This window comes from Contarinia nasturtii, unplaced genomic scaffold, assembly GCF_009176525.2.
Source record: "Contarinia nasturtii isolate CC-2019 unplaced genomic scaffold, AAFC_CNas_1.1 Cnas_scaffold_2862, whole genome shotgun sequence".
Classification (NCBI taxonomy): Eukaryota; Metazoa; Arthropoda; class Insecta; order Diptera; family Cecidomyiidae; genus Contarinia; species Contarinia nasturtii.
Window position 1 is genome coordinate 1 of NW_022200179.1, and position 18,202 is coordinate 18,202.

General features: G+C 33.6%; 4 protein-coding genes and 1 long non-coding RNA gene across 6 annotated transcripts; 1 reads left to right on the plus strand and 4 right to left on the minus strand.

Annotated features, from left to right (window-relative positions):
• The first annotated feature begins 273 nt into the window (after nucleotides 1–273).
• On the plus strand, nucleotides 274–2,931 carry LOC116349421 (trypsin-3-like). The gene is made up of 8 exons (XM_031780828.1): nucleotides 274–429; nucleotides 683–816; nucleotides 1,211–1,339; nucleotides 1,929–2,066; nucleotides 2,144–2,231; nucleotides 2,315–2,330; nucleotides 2,392–2,615; nucleotides 2,721–2,931. Exons 1-8 carry the CDS (start codon nucleotides 378–380, stop codon nucleotides 2,888–2,890), a joined length of 951 nt encoding a protein of 316 aa, XP_031636688.1. The 5' UTR covers nucleotides 274–377; the 3' UTR covers nucleotides 2,891–2,931.
• A 3,648-nt stretch (nucleotides 2,932–6,579) lies between these two features.
• Nucleotides 6,580–9,681, minus strand: LOC116349419 (transient receptor potential cation channel protein painless-like). The gene is made up of 4 exons (XM_031780827.1): nucleotides 9,619–9,681; nucleotides 9,331–9,519; nucleotides 7,147–8,846; nucleotides 6,580–7,089 (listed from the first exon to the last, which is right to left on the minus strand). The coding sequence occupies exons 2-4, from the start codon at nucleotides 9,514–9,516 to the stop codon at nucleotides 6,708–6,710; spliced, it is 2,268 nt and encodes a 755-aa protein (XP_031636687.1). The 5' UTR covers nucleotides 9,517–9,519; nucleotides 9,619–9,681; the 3' UTR covers nucleotides 6,580–6,707.
• A 1,756-nt stretch (nucleotides 9,682–11,437) lies between these two features.
• Nucleotides 11,438–11,980, minus strand: LOC116349420. Its single transcript, XR_004201910.1, has 2 exons — nucleotides 11,951–11,980; nucleotides 11,438–11,778 (listed from the first exon to the last, which is right to left on the minus strand). It is a non-coding gene; the product is annotated as an uncharacterized LOC116349420 (long non-coding RNA).
• Nucleotides 11,981–12,963, minus strand: LOC116349436 (trypsin-7-like; the record flags this gene model as incomplete). Its single annotated transcript, XM_031780848.1, has 4 exons — nucleotides 12,618–12,963; nucleotides 12,229–12,555; nucleotides 12,153–12,161; nucleotides 11,981–12,066 (listed from the first exon to the last, which is right to left on the minus strand). Coding segments are annotated over exons 1-4 (732 nt in total), but the record flags the coding sequence as incomplete, so codon positions are not given.
• An 843-nt stretch (nucleotides 12,964–13,806) lies between these two features.
• Nucleotides 13,807–17,792, minus strand: LOC116349417 (transient receptor potential cation channel protein painless-like). Of its 2 annotated transcripts, none has more exons than XM_031780825.1 (7): nucleotides 17,728–17,792; nucleotides 16,998–17,056; nucleotides 16,527–16,872; nucleotides 15,472–16,217; nucleotides 14,570–15,411; nucleotides 14,388–14,508; nucleotides 13,807–14,315 (listed from the first exon to the last, which is right to left on the minus strand). In XM_031780825.1, exons 3-7 carry the CDS (start codon nucleotides 16,725–16,727, stop codon nucleotides 13,937–13,939), a joined length of 2,289 nt encoding a protein of 762 aa, XP_031636685.1. In that variant the 5' UTR covers nucleotides 16,728–16,872; nucleotides 16,998–17,056; nucleotides 17,728–17,792; the 3' UTR covers nucleotides 13,807–13,936. The 2 variants fall into 2 exon arrangements, with proteins under 2 accessions (XP_031636685.1, XP_031636686.1); XM_031780826.1 differs by having other exon boundaries at nucleotides 16,527–16,812; nucleotides 17,728–17,744.
• Between the last annotated feature and the right edge of the window lie 410 nt (nucleotides 17,793–18,202).

Consider the following 18,202-nt stretch of genomic DNA (forward strand, 5'->3'; position numbering starts at 1 on the left):
TAATTAAATTATGTGACACTCAGATGGCAATCTTATCAAACTTTGTTAGATTAACGACGTAATTACTCAAAAAATGCCATTTTGTTCATCAGGCGATAAACGAGCACGCACATTTCATTCTCGCTAATATTTCTCAATCGATGACAATGTGAAGTGGTTAATTCTTGCGAAAAGACAACCGTTGATTTAACGAACAAATGTCGAATTAAATAGAGTGTTTGCCATAATGCACTTGACTTGTAATTTTTATCAATTATTAATTATCAGTCGATTGCACAAATTGTTACAACAGATAAATCGGATTTTATTGTTATCGATCAACTTTAAGCGTCAATTATTCAGTTCAATACAAAATTTGTCATAAAACACAACGAAAAATGAATTCTGTTTTAATGGTTTCCATCATTTATGCATTCTTGCTCTCACAACGTAAATTGATTTTCCAGTGTTTTTGCACTGCATTTTCTTTCATGTTCAGTGTCATTGTTTATAGTTTTATTTGAGTTGATTGTGCCTTGTTTTCATTAGAATATTCGTATTATAGGTGCAATTATCCGCATGAAATGTGACCAATTTCAAGCGGATACTATACATTACACCAACTTTACTATTTGGTTCCATTTCTGACTCAATCAGTAAACTTCGCTAGTAATCAATCAGAAATTACTCGTTCTCGTTTTAGAGTTTTACTTGGTGAATTGTTCCATATCGCTGACCTATTTAGAACAACCAGTGTACGACGATGAAGAAAATATCAAGTTCTTTCCTCGAATTGTTGGTGGAAAGAAAGCCAGAGAAGGTGAAGTTCGAAGCATTGTAAGTTTTGTGAATTGCAAGAAAATATTTATTTTGTAAAAAAAAGTATTGTCGAGAAATAATTCCGTCATTCGTGCAATTGATTATTCATCGGTTATCTTATTCGATTACGAAGTGAATTTATATTCACTCAGATATGTATTGCGATTAAAAAGCAATTTTTCCATTGAAAAAAGAACCAGTGTCGCCAGTGACTTAGTTGTCAAACAAAGTTTAAATGATTCATTTGAAATAATCACAGATAAAACGTATTTCGTCACAAGAAAGCTTTGTTTTGAATGTAATACATTTTACACTTAGTGTTTAAATTCTTTGTTTTGATATTTGAAGTGGTATTTTATTTGGTGTTTATAAAATTGAATAATCCGATGTTTAATTCGTTTTTGCTATAAAGGTTTCGTTACAAACATATAAAGGCGATCATGTTTGCGGTGCAACTTGGTTTCAAGATGGGAATCAATCACATATTTTAACTGCGGCACATTGCGTCGTGGAAAATGGCGAATATCGTCCAAGCTATTTGGTATGAATCACTTTTCATCAGTTGCTTTAAATTGTAATCAGACTCATGCGAAGTGTGGGTATTAACATTCAGTTTTTAAGTACGTGCAAAGCCTTGACTTTTTGATAAGCGGAAGTAGTTCTTTGAAGTTCACATATACACTCACGTTAATTCATTAGCTTCAGATGTTATGCGGGGAACGCCAAAAGTGAAGTTTTTTTTTTTTTTTGTATTTTTGTCTTTTTTTTGGAATAAAGTCATAATTTTACGCGTCAGGCTCTCATCATCATCTGATCATAAGGGTTTTCTGTAATACATTCAAATGTTCATTTGGAATGTCATTTGTGATGAAAATCACGCGAAGAATTTTGAATTTGAAATATATTTCAAATGAAAGTGCGTTTTGAATATTTCGCCTATTAATAGTCGCCTGATCACAATGATTCATTGTTTCAATGGCTTATCAATGACAAAATTATATGAACTAATGAAATCAAATGAACACCTTATCAATACTTCAAGATCAATAAACTTTAATAATGCTTCATTGATCCGTTTTTTCATCATTAAAATATTTTTCGTCCGAAACTGATGAAATTTTTCTTTATAGTTTCGAGTAATGGGCGACGACCTATCAATTTCCAAAAAATTTCCGGGTCCAAATCGTCAAATTCGAAAAGTACGGAGAATAATCGTCCATCGATTCTACAATGGAAAAAATCTATTAAATGACATCGCAATGATATTTGTACGTATTTCATTCTATATTTAAACACACAAACAAATGTGCTTTTATTGTTGCTGTGTTTTTTATTATTCTCTCAGCTGGCGAAGCCGTTCATCCAAACGAACACGTTTGCCCCAATTAAATTAACGAGTGAAAATGTATACGATTATAAGCCGTGTGTCATTGGTTCGTATAATAATTTTGTTTATTTTTGAATGTTTTATTTGTGTATTTGGTATTTTAATATGAAAACGAATGTTTTATTTCAGCTGGATGGGGCCGATTGTACGTATATGAATTTTTCATTTAATTAAATTATTTCATTTACTGATTACATATGAATTAGGCAAGATAGTTCAAATGCTCCTCCATCGATTCATTTGATGGTTGCGAATGTATCAGTGATACCTCAGCGCATTTGTAACGGATCGAATTCGTATAATGGCAATGTTAGCAAAAATGCATTTTGCGCTGGCTCAACGAAAGGCGGTGAAAGTGTAGATTCATGTCAGGGAGACAGCGGCGGCGGTATATTTAGCAACAACTCTTTAATTGGCATTGTTTCTTTTGGTAAGCTAGTCGTATCTAATTGAAGAATGGATATGGGAAGTGAGATAAAGAAGAAGAAAAAGGAAAGTGAGAAAAGAAAAGTACCAATTTGTGTTCAATTTTCAGGTCAGGGGTGCGCATTAAAAAATTTTCCCGGTGTTTATACAAACGTTTACAAATACAAAGGATGGATTCGCGAAACAGCAATTTCATCATCAGTATTCATTCAGCCGAATATGGTGATGCTGGCCACGATTTGCTCCGCAATGCTTGCTAAATTATTTTTTTTTGTTTGAATAATTTTATTCAATAAAGAACATGACATATTTATCTCGAATACATCTAGTTTTAACACAAGCAATGTCCAATTTGAAAGTCTAACACAAACAAAAGACGTCATTGAATTCTATTATTTTCGTGTTGTTTACATGTTATCGTTCTCTTGAGGTAAAAGAGGCGACGCAATATTAATATTTGTATGTATATGAACGAACGCGTCACTGAAAATTTATATCAGACCATTTTTAGATTTACAGTATTGCGTCACAGTGGGAACTTCGAAAGAAGTGTTTTGTACTTATCTGTGAATACACAGAAGAATTTAAATTAATAAACGTTCATAATAACGAATGCAACCAACTTCATTGAAGACGTAGACACAAGCGATTGACCATACACTCTCTCAAATTGCTCCAAGAAAAGTTGCTGCTCATCGTCACCAGCTGATGGTTCGAATCAACGCAAAGATAATGATCGAAGTGACGAACATCGATTTCATCCGGAACAAAGCTCTGAAAATGGTGAAGGACAAAGTGGACGCTATTCCAAGGTGAAGAAACGAAGAGGAAGAAAGAAGTGAAGATAAATCGAAAGATCGAAAAGAATCAGTTGGAAAGAAGGCAAAATAAAATATCTTACATCCGTTAGATGAACTTTTCCGCACTGTGATCCACAACATGCATTTATTACGTATGTTTTACCGTAAATATGAATTCATGAGAAAATTGAATCTGATATAAGTTTTGCGATACAAATAATTTTGGATAGACTTTTCAATGCCTGTATGATATCGTTATCATGTGAAATGTCAGATGTTATTTTCTTCACAAAAAGCTAACATTCTGAGAGTTTGAAGAATTTTAATACAATTGAGTGGTACCTTACATACAAAATTTTTGTTTTTGAGCAAAAAGTCCGAAATTTTGTTTGGAAGGTACTCCTATTATCCATTGAAATGTCTTCAAACCCTCGGAATGTTATTTTTGTGTGAAAAAATAAGCTGTGCAAAGTTTCAGCTCATTACGATATCATACAGGCATGGCTTCCATACAAAAATCCAAAATTTTTGAAATGTTTGTATGAAAAGTTTGCCGAAAAGTATTTGTATCGCAAAACTAACGTCACATTCGGTTTTCTCGTACCCAAAAACCCTCCAATACATATTTTTGAGTGTTTTAGAATACATTAAATATCACTTTTTGAGGAAAAATTAAATTTTTCCTATGGACATCACACCAGACATGAAACTTCACTGTATCAACCAAAGTCGCTCAAAATGTAATGGTTTCTATTCCTCGGCACCCTTAATCATCCTGTGAAGTCAGATTTTGAATTACTTTTCTTGTTTGAAAGTTATCGTGTTAACAAATTTTTGCGTACAGCGTACAGGGTACGCACATACATTCGGACATCGAAAAAACGCTGAATTCGTGTTCCGGTGGGGTTTTTTTTGGCACGAGAAAACCGAATCCGACGTTAGTTTTGAGATACAATCAATTTTTGATACAGTTTCTTTGAAAAAATAAAAAAAAATTAATTTTTTTATGGGAGCCATGTCTGTATGCTACCTTAATGACGTGAAACTTTTTACAGACTATTTTTTACACAAAAAAATGACATTCTGAAAGTTTGAAGAGATTTCAATTAAAACTAGGGGTACCTGCCATACAAAATTTTCATTTGGCTCAAAAACGAATATTTTGTATGGGAGGTACTCTTAATTTTGGTTGAAATTTCTCCAAACCCTCCGAATGTTATTTTTTGTAAAAAAAAACCTGTACAAAGTTTCACGCCATTAAGGTAGCATACAGACATGGCTCCCATACAAAAATCCAAATTTTTTGTGACTTTAGTTATGAAAAGTGTTTCAAAAATAATTTTTATGCCAAAATTAACCCTCCTGCAGACAGAATGGGTCTATGAGGCCCAGCAACTCATAAAAAATTGAATAAAATCCAAACTACTAAATCAATTTTCTTGAAACTTGCGCGTTAAGCTAATGATATCGATACATAAATAAAAAAATATATAACGGTAAAATATTAAATTATAAAAAATTGTTTTTCGACAAAAACCAAAATCTCACTTCAACCAGACAGTATGGGCCTCTCAGGCCCACCATACAAAATGTATGGAAATCCATGTATTTAGAGAAAATTTTGCAAACAAATTCTATTTTTTTTATTGTTTTCTGTCTCCAATGGTTTTATACGAATTCAATAGCTGCACGTAAGTGAAGATCGGACACAGTAGCGCAGCCGTACAGGTGGTGCGTATGTCCAAAAAAAAATTCAATGTGTGATGACTGCGCATACTAATGCGGTCGCGACCACAAAGCCAATGGACTCGTGTATAATACATATGAAATAGTAGCAATAAAACGTCCGTTCAGTTTTCTTATTTTCTTTGGTGAACGAATATTTCATTTAGCTCTGTTAGTGGAAGGCTTTTTTTGAGTTCGCAATATAAATTACGAAAGTAACATAAATTATGTTACATACTTTATAGAGTTAAACTTTGTACAAGTACAAAAATTTCTACATGAACTGTCTGAATCATTGGTTTACGATCAAATTGCTCGCAGATCGACTCGTGGCGTGGACATGGAACATCAAGTAGTTTTGAATCAAGTTCGCCAACATTTGAACATTCCAGAAGTCTCTGAAGAACTATCGACAAACTCATCATCTCAAAGACGTCGATGTCATTTATGTCCAGCTTCACTCGGTCGAAAAACAAAAACTTGTTGTGGCAAATGTAACAAAAACGTTTGTGGTGAACATTCAACCATGACGGTTTTGTGTACACAATGTGGAAAAAAACGCACACACAAAACTGATTCTTCCGATTCCAATTAATTTTTTTACATTTATTCAATACTTTTATTTATGTTTCTATTTATTCATCTCGTTTTTTTCATTTTCGTCGAATAAAAAACGGAAAAAAATTCAAAATTGATATTGGTTTTATCATTTTGAAATTATTTCCATACATTTTGTATGGTGGGCCTGAGAGGCCCATACTGTCTGGATCTGTTATTATTATGAACTGTCTGCAGGAGGGACATATTTTCGTCAGACATATTTTTATAGCGCTTTGTTAGAAAATAGAATACTTTCAAAAATGGGGTGGAAATGAATGAGACGAAATTTTCTCTCTCATGGGCGCAGCCATATTGAAAATTTTGTATGCGCTTATATGTAAAATTGGTGGCGCCACTGGTATATTTGATGGAAAAAGAAGAACATGTTTGAGTCTCACTCTTTTATATGTAAATTATATAGGCATTTCCAGGCCATGTATGAGTCATTTGAATCTACACAAGAATGTTCATGCCAGAACATTTCCATTTCATTGTACAAAATTTCGTCGAGGATTCAAACAAGAAGTCGAAAAGATCGAACACGAAAATCAATGTCAAAATCGACAATTTCTATAAAACTCATCAAATGTTTCCGCATTTTGAACAATGAACAATATCCTCATGTCATAATTCACTAAAACTGTAACTGAGTTATGGAACAGTTTTAAGAACACACAAAAAACCAAATCAAATAAGAATCAATGAAAGTTTTCTTAATCTTAAAAACACCGATTATTACTAAAATGAATCCAAATGAAATTCATCAATTTTATATCAAAGACATTTATTTCAAATAAAAACACTCGACACTTTTCGTTTATTTTTGTTATCTTATTCCCCTCCTCAATTTATTTCAAACCAAATTGAAGCTTGTATTATCTTTAATCGTATAAAATACATTCTTTTCTAAAATCACAATAACATTGAAAATTTCGATGGAACACTTAAAAATAATATGGAAACTCAAATATTTAATTTTCTTTTATTTTATCGGTTAGTATTTTCAGTGTAGCTTCAATTGTCGTCAGTGATTTCTCCATTCTAGCCATTCGACTTGCCAATATGTCTCTTTCCACATCATTATTTTCACCGCGTTCTCTGTATTTTCTGTTGACGTTTCTCTGTCGAATTTGAAGTGCTTGTTGTATAATCTTCGAGTCGATTGGTGCTGTTCTTAGCCGGGTCCAGCTTCTCAGCGGTACTCTCATCGACATTGATGATGATCGAAGCATTTTCACCGAATAAACTTTGCACTGATCATCTAATTCAATATAAATCCGTTTGTTTTGGTACACAAAATTGTTAAGATGAATAAAGCACCTGCAGATTCGCCATAGTATTCGATGATTTTTGCTGAAAATATTCAAGAATAAAGACAACAATCTATCCATTGCGTGGCTCTAAACTCACCGAAACCAATGTCCTTTATTCGTCAGTACATCTTCATATCTTGCTAGCATTTGACAACGTCTACCATAGCTTCGTAGTTCAGCATCAAACTGCAACTTTTGTGTATCGCTAACGGCGAGTCCATTGAGTAGGTTCATAAAAACGGTTGAAATCAAAAAGATAAAACCAATAAAAACCAAAATGCCAACGGCACTGGCGTCAAAATTCATATCTAAAATGTCAAATTCGCCGGTAGACATTACAACTGTTTTAATCACAGACACTCCCAATGTGGAGAATCCAATCCAATCGCTTGTATCGCCGTTTTGTTGCCTTCCACTTTCACTCGAATCACACAGTAAAATGTAGAACAATAATGAAAATGCTGGCAAAAAAATCGCATACAATTGTAAACTTTGAATGGAACTCGTTGCCACGGTGATGAACATTTCGTGATAAATGGAAAAATGCCAAAATGCACTGGCCAACAGAATGAACTCATGCGTTATTAATACAATGCAAATGGTAGCAAATATAGACCGATGAATGTCATATCGAACTCCAGCCATGAATAACACCAAAAACACGATGATTGACAGTGTGAGCAAGGAATTCAGAGAATTCTCCCAAGTTTTCTGATGGCTTGACGAGCAAAATGAAACTTGTATCAATCGTCTGAATGCAACATAAGCGATAAAAGTCAGTGTGATGACAACCATAGGAATCGAGTAACTTGAGGGATCTCTGATGTAATACATTGAAATCAGACCAGTGACCAAAGAGAGCAGGAAATAAAGCATGAAATCTATGTAAAAAACCAATGCCATTCGTGTCCATTTCAACGAAATAAAACTAGCAATCAATGGATGCTCCAATAAATGCCGCAATTCATTCGACTGTGATATGAATTCAATGACGGTCAAATCATTTGGATAGTCGCACGATGGCGCAATCAAATTTTCATAATTGAAAACCACCAAATTTTCGCCGGTAATACAATTGTCGAAATGTTTTTCCAGCGTCTTTGCGTTGATATTCCAAATGGTTGGCCGCTGCGTTGCATCTTTTAAGCCAATGTAAGCACCTCTTTTCAACAAATCCATTATAGTTTTCGATTTATTGTACATCACCGCTAAATGTAAGGCTGAATGATCGACGTTTTGTTCATTGACTTCGTAGTCGGCATATTTGAAAAGTAAATCCACACATTTGCCGAAATCAATTTGTTTATTGTCAATTTCTTGACCATCTTTGTCATACTTTTGCACTCGCATCAGAAACGTTGTAAATTCAACCAGTTTTACTGGTTCCCATGCCATTTTTCTTCTTTTCTCGAGTAATTTTCGCAAACATTCCCACCGACCGAATTCATACACCAAATGAATCGCCGTCGAATTGAAGGTGGCATTGAACGATCCCAATTTTCGAATTGCTTTGCTCAAATCTTTTATCACGGCTATTTTAATCAATGAAATATTACGCCAAATCTCCAGTGCATCTACGGCGTTTAGGTTGTTCGGTTGTTCTGTATTCAATTTAAGCACTTCTTCCGAATGTTTTTCACACACCAAATCGAATCCTTTGACAAATTGCACTTCATTGTTGCATAATAAACAAAACATCAAACGATCACGATCCCAATAGGTTACATTTTGATCACGAATTGACGGAAGTTCCACATTGGAGAGGAGTTGTATCTTTGATCTGCTTTCATCATTCAACTGAAAATGGAGAAACATTCATATTTTAAAGTCGAATTGAAGTGCTTAGCGGAGGGGGCAGAATTAAAGAATTAACCAAGGGAGAACGAATAGAAAAACAAGAAAAAACCGTGTGTGTGTGTGTGGAATCGAAAATATATTTCACGTGAAAGAGAGAGTTTCTACGGATTCAACTATCGACACTTTTAAAAGTTCTCTCTTGAAATTTTACTTAATTAAAGTTCTCCTACAATTTAATCGAGTGAATACCTCAAAAAATTCCATTTCAAAACCGAAATTAAAACAATCCACTTGAAAGTCGACTGTCGCAAAAAAAAAAAAATACCAAAAAAGTTAAATTGATTTTCACAAAAAATTTGAACCTTTTTCCTTTCAACAGAAATATTTGATTTCGCAAAGCTACTCTCTCCACTGACGAGTCATTCTCATTCAAAATGACCCCAAATCGTAAAACTAAATAAACAAAAACCAAATATTTTCATACGAATTCAGTATCAAAGCTGGCGATCAAGTACTCTTCAGCGAAAGTGTCAAAATGCTCTCCACTGTATTTATCAAGAATTCCATGCAGCTTTTGTTTCAAGCGATCATCGTTTTTATCAATGTTAAATAGCTGCGAGCGAAATGTTTTAAGCTCCTGTGCAACGTCAAACGTTCGCTTTGTCATCATTCACTGAAACATTCGAGAGTCGAATCGATTAGCTTGAGAATGAATATGATAATTATTCTAAACATCAAAAGATTGTAGTAAAGAAAATAAACAAACAATTACCTTAAATATTTCAATTGGCGTGATTTTACGACGTAGCCTAAAATATCACTGCTGATAGTCGACCGAATCAGACAAACTGATACAAGACCAAACGAATTTGATAAGATTAACACTTGAAGTGATGATCAACAACTGACGTATTCTCCTTTCAATACGCAGGAAGACATCAAATTTATTTTATTTTATAGAATTTATTAATATATTTATTAATGAAGACACAAAGCCAAGTAGTTTGTTGACAACTGTCTATGGTTTAATCTAGTAATGAGGTGAAATGATGTGATAGGCATATTCAAATCTCGTGATGATTTTTTATGCGTACAGTAAAGCTATAAATTACTGAAGAAACCCATTCAGTTTATTAGGAATGCCATTCACTTTTTACTTTTCCGCACACACCTAGTGTGTAAGGTAAGGTATTGAAATCGGTCGAAAAATAAACATCCCAAAAAAGATGTTTTCTGGGTGTTTTAAGGAGCCAGGGAACACGATTCAGTCGTTTTTTCGATATCCGAATGGGTATGTGCGTGGTGCCCTGTACCCTGTACGCAAAAATTTGTTAACACGATACATTTCAAACTTCCCGAGGAATAGAAACCATTAGATTTTGAGCGACTTTGGTTGATAGAGTGACGTGTCATGTCTGGTGTGATGCCCATGGCCATTCATGGGAAAAATTCTTCATTTTTCTTCCAAAAGTGATATTTAATGTATACTTAAACACTCATAAATATGTATTGGGGGGGTTTTAGGTACGAGAAAACCGAATATAACATTAGTTTTGCGATACAAATAACTTTCGACACACTATTCATACAAAAAATTTGGATTTTTGTATGGAAACCATGCCTGTATGATATTGTAATGAGCTGGAACTTTGCACAGGTTATTTTTATCACAGAAAATTAACATTTTGAGAGCTTGAGGAAATTTCAATGCATATTAAGGGTGACTCTCAAACAAAATTGTGGATTTTTTGCTCAAAAAGGAAAATTTTGTATGGAAGGTACCCCTAATTGTATTGAAATTTTTTAAAAACGATATCATACAGGTATTGACTCCATTCAAAAATTTCCATTTTTAGTAATATTTTTATGAAAAGTGCGTCGAAAATTACAGTAAAAGATATGTAGTAAATGAATGTTGTGGATCACAGTGCGGAAAAGTTCATCTTAGTGTAAAATTAAAACAATTTGTTTGAGTGCGAGGGGCCGAAGTCGTTCAAGTTTTATTTAAAATTAGTTTACATCTATCTATATTAGGATCGAAGTGCCATTTATTTTCTATTCCTTCTCATTTGATCATACCAACAATTACCTCTTCCGGTCATTGTGATTTTTGTTAAATCCTGGAAGATTTTTAGCTAGGTAAGTATTTTCGAATGAAATCCATTTATAAAAGGAAATTCATAGAGGAATTTAAGTAAATCCTTGTATTCAACGTTTATTACAATTGAATTTTCATCGATAAATATGATTTCACAATTTTGAATTTTCATCGATGAATATGATTTCACGCTTAAAAGTAATAGAATTTATTGACACCTGATGGCTGCATTACAAAGATCGGATCACATCAGACACATCCGAATCCATACCGGGGAAAAGCCTTTCGAATGCGAAATATGTGCAAAGGCTTTTACAACTATGAGTAATTTGAATCAACACAAGAAAGTCCATGCCAACGAATTTCCATTCCATTGTCCAACACTTTGTAACCCACAATATGTTGGGTCCTAGATAGCACTTTTTCATAGCTTCACAAAATAAAAGGCTCTCCATATTGAACTTGGAAATTACTCCTAAAAAAAGTTTCCACATTTTGTCTGAGTAATCAATTTATTCATAATATTTTAAGCAATTTGCTTTTGAGATATTGATCTAAATTACTTATTTAACCTTAATAATTCTATTTTGTCTGTACAAAACATTCCGTTCAAAATTACTTTCATTTCACATTCGTCACCTTCATAAAAATAGCTTAAATTTGTAAGATATCATTTTGTGACTGTTGACAGGAAGGAGATCGAATGATGTGCAGGTGTTATTCGTTTGATTTTTTCATTTCGTTTTGCTTTTATTTCGTTAAATTTCTTTTCAATGTCGGTTTTTTACTGCTAGATCCTATTCTCCAATTTTTGTAATAGTTCGATACGTAAAGCTAAACCGATTTAAAAAAAATTTGTAGAACATTTAAGCATAAGTAAAAATAGAAAGAGGTCGATTTTGTGACATTTCATGGGTCTATTGAAAAGATAGATCCAATAAATATCCAAGTAAAATTCAAAATTACACATTTTTTTGTTCAAATTCTTGTAAATGTGAACACTTACTCTTGGATTTGAAATAAATTCTTCATAAGCATTTACGAAAACATAAACTTCCGGAAGACCATCAAAATTGAAACTGGCAGTGCCGATCAGTTTTCCATCTTTCGTCAAAATCGGCCCTGAAATAAAATTGATAGTTACATTGAATGGACTAAAAAAATCGTAAATACTCAATCCTGATTCGTCATGAAAAGAACAAAATTACCTCCAGAATCTAACAAAGACAAAAGTAATACAAAATTATTTTAAAATTGCAAAAGGAAAAAAGTCTCAAAAATTACCTCCGTGGTTCGTGTTATGCTTTTTTTTGCCTCGCAAGCTAACACAAAATTGCTGTTGATCCAATAAAAGACCTTTCATTCTTTTAGAATAGCTATTTCGACAATTTTGAAAGTCCTCAACCCTTGAGCTAACCGAACGTAAATGTGTTCTGTCTATAATTTGTCGAGTTGGATGAGTAGCTTCTGTGTATCCAAGCATCGTAACCGTATCTCCGGTCTTTAGAACATAATTTTTTCCGGCCAGTTCTGCTTGACCAATGTTTGAATCGAATGTTAAATTTTCCTTTAGTTCAATCATCGCTATGTCATGTCTGTATGACGGTGCGCCTGTGGTGAAGAATTATTTATTAAAAACAGTAAGAATCAATAAGATGGGAAATAGGACGCACCGCCCGCGTACTCTGGATGTATGACAATATCTAGGTCGGTGACATTCACTGTGTGATATGGCTTGTCTAAATTTGTCGTACCAAAAATCAATGTAAATAACATTTTTTTATGTACACAATGCGCCGCCGTTGCAATAAGATTTTTTGAAAGTACAGTTGCCCCACATATATAACGGCTTATTTTTGGTGTTTTATGGTATTGAATTCTAACCATGTGCTTATATTTTTCGATGTTCGTTACCAATTCACCATCAATAATTGAAACAACGGCCGGTATGAACACAGCAAACAATAAGTAAAATAAATTCATTGTTATTTTATCCAACAAAATTCAAGTGTAACTGAACCAATCACAATTTTTTTATGGAACGATTGTTTTGGAAACAATCCTTTTATACCCTTCATTAAACAAAATTAAGCGATGTTATAATTGACGAACGTAAAAAATAATGTTTAATTTATTCATTTAAATAAAAAACAAACAACAAAAATGCCATGACATCTGTTTTGTTCAAATATTTAATCACATGATAAACAAAATATTTTGAATCGAACTCAAACCGAGTGACTGAATGACGCAACAATGAAAGTAAGTAAATATGGAATAATAAAAAAAGTGGAGCCAATATGTCGAAAACACATTAGGGTGTATTTATAATAGAGCAAGTGATCAATTTTTTTTTTTGGGAAATTAGGCACACCTCACATACAACATTTTTGATATTGAGCATAAAATCGAAAATTTTCCATCATGAAAATTACCATTCAACATCGACCCCCTTCAAAGAAAACGGTGTGTATCACTTCTCTCATCAATCAACACGCTGTTAATTGTGAATTGTTTTAGCTTACAGCCCCTGCTTTATTATATAGAAATATTCTGTAAAGAATGGTAAACACTTAAGGTATCCTGCTGTGAGACATTGTGTAACATTGCAAATCGATTAGAGAATCAAATCCCAGGTTTTAGATATAAAATAATTATGAAATATAATAATTAATGATGAATGTGCATTATGAAAAACAAATAGAGTCAACCGCTAACTTTATACAAGAGTATGGCATTTATATTTCAATTTTTAAAGGGCAAAAATAATGAAATATTATGTTTTTGGCCAATTTATTGCCAATTTAATTCGAATGTTTTTAAAAAGCAAAAGGAAAGAGAAAAAATTTAAAAAAAATCCAATTTCAATGCAAAAATATGACTTCATTTTAAAGTCGTCAATTAATGTACATATTAATTAATTCTAAAAAATTTAAATAATTAATTCTTATACTAGTACAACGGTAAATAAATAATAGAATCATCGTTCTTTTCATTTATCAATCAATTTCTCGGTAATTGTGCGTAACGTTTCGTTCATTGTTTTCAGTGTATTTTCAATTTCTGTGATGCGATTCATTATGCTCTCTTGTACATTTTCGCCAAATTCTTTGCGATTTCGATGCTTTTCCAGTTCATATCTTTCCCGAATTTCCAGTGCATTCTGAATGATTTTCGAGCTCATTCTTGCGGGTCGCAATCGTGTCCAATTTCGTAGCGGAACTCTCAAGCAAATAATATTTGATGTCACTTTCACCGCATAAACTGTATTTAAGTCGTCCAATTCGATATAAATTCGTTTGTCACGATACACAAAAGTGTTGATGTGAGTGAAGAATCGCAGTATCTTCCACATCTTCGGGTACTTATCACTGTGGAAAGGGTGAATTGAAATTAAATTACTTTGAGTTTTTATTAACGAAATTTGGATTGAAGCAACTTACCGAAACCAATGGTTTTGATGTGTCAAAATTTCTTCATACCGTGCCAGGACTTGACTCCTTTTCCGAAAACTCGTCAATCGTGCTTTGGACTGAATTTTTTGTGTATCACTAACGGCAAGGCCTAATTTAGAATAAACCCAGTTAATGGTAATTTCTTTTTTTATGAATTAAAATCCATTTACCGTTTAACAAATTCATAAAAACGGTTGAAATCAAAAATAGAAACCCGATGAAAATATAAATGCTGATGGTGTTCATGTCGAAATTCACGTTGATAACATCAAACTCTCCGACTGACATCACAATCGTTTTCACAATCGATGCGCCAAGTGTGGGAAATTTATTCAAATTTGGTCCATCTCCGTCTTTGGCCGATGAATCACGCAGCAAAATATAGAAAAGTAGTGAAAATGCCGGTAAAAATATCGCATACAATTGTAAACTTTTGATGGCATTCATGGCAACCACGATGAACATTTCGGAGTAAATTGAAAAATGCCAAAAACTGCCGGCCATCATAAAAAACTCATACGTTATTAATAAAATGCAAATGGCGGCGCATGTTGGACTGTGAAAATTCCAAGGCACAGAAATGACAAAACACACCAAAAATACCACAATTAAAAATGTCAACAGCGAATTCAAGTAGTTCTCCCAACTTCTGAGGTAACTGGACGAACAGTGAATCACTTGTATTGTACGTCGCGATGCAACATAAACGCTGAATAAAATGATCATCATGCACATTTCGATCAGATAACTCTCTGGATCGGCCAAGTAGTACATGGACAGGCATCCGGTGGTGATTGACAATAGAAAGTAACACATGAAATCCATGTAGAAAATCAATGCCAATCGATTCCATTTGAGGAACAGGAAGCTCGCAACCAGAGGATGTTCAAGCAAATATTTGAGATCATTTGAATTTGAAATGAATTCAATCGCGGTCATGTCGTTTGGGTACTCTTCGGATGGTGCAATCAAATTTTGGAAATTGAACACAATCAAATCGTCGCCCTCGATACTGAAATACATGAATAAATAATACATTGACTGAAATACATCGATTCAAATATATCCATACCATTGATCGAAATATTTTTCCAATATTTTTCCTTGAATATTCCATATAGCCGGTCGATCGTTTTTATCTTGCATTCCAATATAGGCACCGTTTTTCAACAAATGAAAAATCATTTTCGATTTATTGTACATCACTGCTAAATGAAGGGCAGAGTAGTGTTCATCATTTTGTTCATTGACTTCGTAGTCGGCATGCTTGAAGAGAATGTCAACACATTTACCATAGTCAACCTGTCCATCTTCTGTTTCACGAAAATCTTTGTCGTAGGTATGGGCTCGCATTAAAAATGTCGTGAAATCACCCAATTTCACCGATTTCCACATCATTTTACCTCGTGTGTCCAATAATGATCGCAATGACTTCCAATGACCAAATTCGTATATTAATTTAATCGCCGACAGATTCATGCTGTCGTTTAATGATCCCAATATATCAAGTGCCAGACTCAAGCCACGCAGTACAGTTATTTTAACCAATGAAATGTCACGCCATGTCTCCAATGATTGGACATCAGTACCGTCAACACTTTCATCCGAATCGCTTAGTTCGCCATCTAATTTTGTCAATTCGTCGGAGTTTTTTTCGGCTAACAATTTTATGGCTTTGGTGAAGATCTCTTCATTATCGAACATTAGGCAAAACATCAATCGATCACGATCCCAGTATGTGATGTCCGCATTACGAATGGATGACAGCTCATCGTCGATTAGAAGGCGTTCTACTTTTGGACGAATTTCATCATTTAACTAGAAAATTGAGCGAAAAGCTAATTAGTTCAATTAATTTAGTTTTTAAAAAATATATGTGAGCAGACCATTGGACGAGCTAACTAAGCAGCTGCTGCTTTGATATTTGCTACATTTCACTAGTCCATACCGCGACTTTGTAGTAAAATGAAAGGGATACACTTGGTTCCTCTTGCAATCTCCTACAAAATCAATGGAAATATTCAGCGGCCGCTGCGTAATTACCAATTAACAAAGCAGCTGGGTAGTTAGCTCGACCCAAGCTCTTTTTTTGAGAAAAGGGAAACAAAATAACTTTAAAATGTATACATTGGCAATATCAAATCGAGTAATCAGATATTCTTCAGCAAAGGCATCGAATTGACTGTCCGAATATTTTTCAGCGTCCCGATATTCATCAAGAATATCTTTCAATTGCTCTTTTTCGCTATCATCGTCTGTATCAATTTCAAAAAGTCGCGATCGTAATGACCGTAATTCTTCCAAAACAGCGGACGTTGACTTTGCCATCGTTCCATCAATCGTACAAATTGTCGAAAACAATGTCACGATTCATTAGAGCATTCTTTTTGTTGTTTTGCATTAGTTCAATTTGCTGAAAACACACAATTAGTGACATTAGCTCTTTTCTATTGATACGATTGTCCAGTGGCCACTTATTTAAAAATGAGAGAAAATGTCATTATTCAATAATAAATCAACATGAGTCAGTAGTAAAAATAGAAAATTCCATTGAAACTCTCCGTAATAAACAGTATTGAATTTAACAAACAAAAATACCTTGTGATGGTTCAGAAATAGTTCAAAGTCAAGTATTTACCGGTAAAATACAAACGATTCTATGGATAAAAAAAGTAAACATATTAAAACAAAACGTGATAAGATAAGTGATGTATGAATTTTGTATTCAGTATATACGCGAACACACACACTTCCATTGACTGATACTTTTTATCTCGTTCTCTCTCTATTTCTCAGTGATTCTTCTTGCTTTATCTCTCTCTCTCTCTCTCTATCTATCTATCTATTTCATTCTATTTAATCTACTGTCTGTTCTCCCTATTGCCCTATTTTCTCTCTCTGTCTTACACTAAATCACGAAACATTTCTCTCAAACACACTCACGCTCTGTCTCTTTCCCGCTCTTTCGTTTTTTTTTTCCAGCTCACTATGTTTTGTGTGCCGCTCCCAGCTTGAGAGCGTACTGTATAATTCAATTACGTTAAATTCATGTGAAACGCAAATTATTTATTTTCATATTTCATCTACAAAAAAAAATCTATAACTTTAAATTATTTGCGAAATTGTTGGTCGAATTTATTTTTTTAAGTAAAAACCTTCAACACAAAATAGATTGTAATTATGAACGAGTGATCGATATCTATAAGCCTGACTTCTCTATTAATGTGATAATAAATTATAAAGATAGCTAGCTTGTCAATGGACAACGAACACAAATAATTTAATTGAATTATCACACCAAATTTATAACAAAATCATTTAAACTCACAACATTTCAATTGATTTCGATCTCACTCCATTGATAGCAAACTTATGACTGAACTGACATTTGACTGTGTCGCACAGGCGCATTGCCACCTCAAACAACTGTGTATATAAAAACATTCGGTTTCGGCAAACGATCTATGCAAGTGTGCGTGACTCACTCGTCGAGTGTGTTGTTATTTAATGCGCGCTTTACTTGTCACCCGTCGCATACATGCTCCGCTTAAAGTTCTAACAATAACAGTTGCTTACGCAGTTGTAAGTGTTGTGTGAGTATGAAATCGTATTTATGTGAATAAGCGATAATTGCGTAGTGCCGTCCAAACAGATTTTTTTTTTGTTTTGCATGTATATTTCGTCTGACTGTTTATATGTGATCGGCGTATGGTTAACGCGAGAACAGCTGTGTTACAGACACTGAAAGGGGTTTAGTCACTTTATTTCTTCTATATTTTAAACTTAAAACTCTGTGTTGCAAA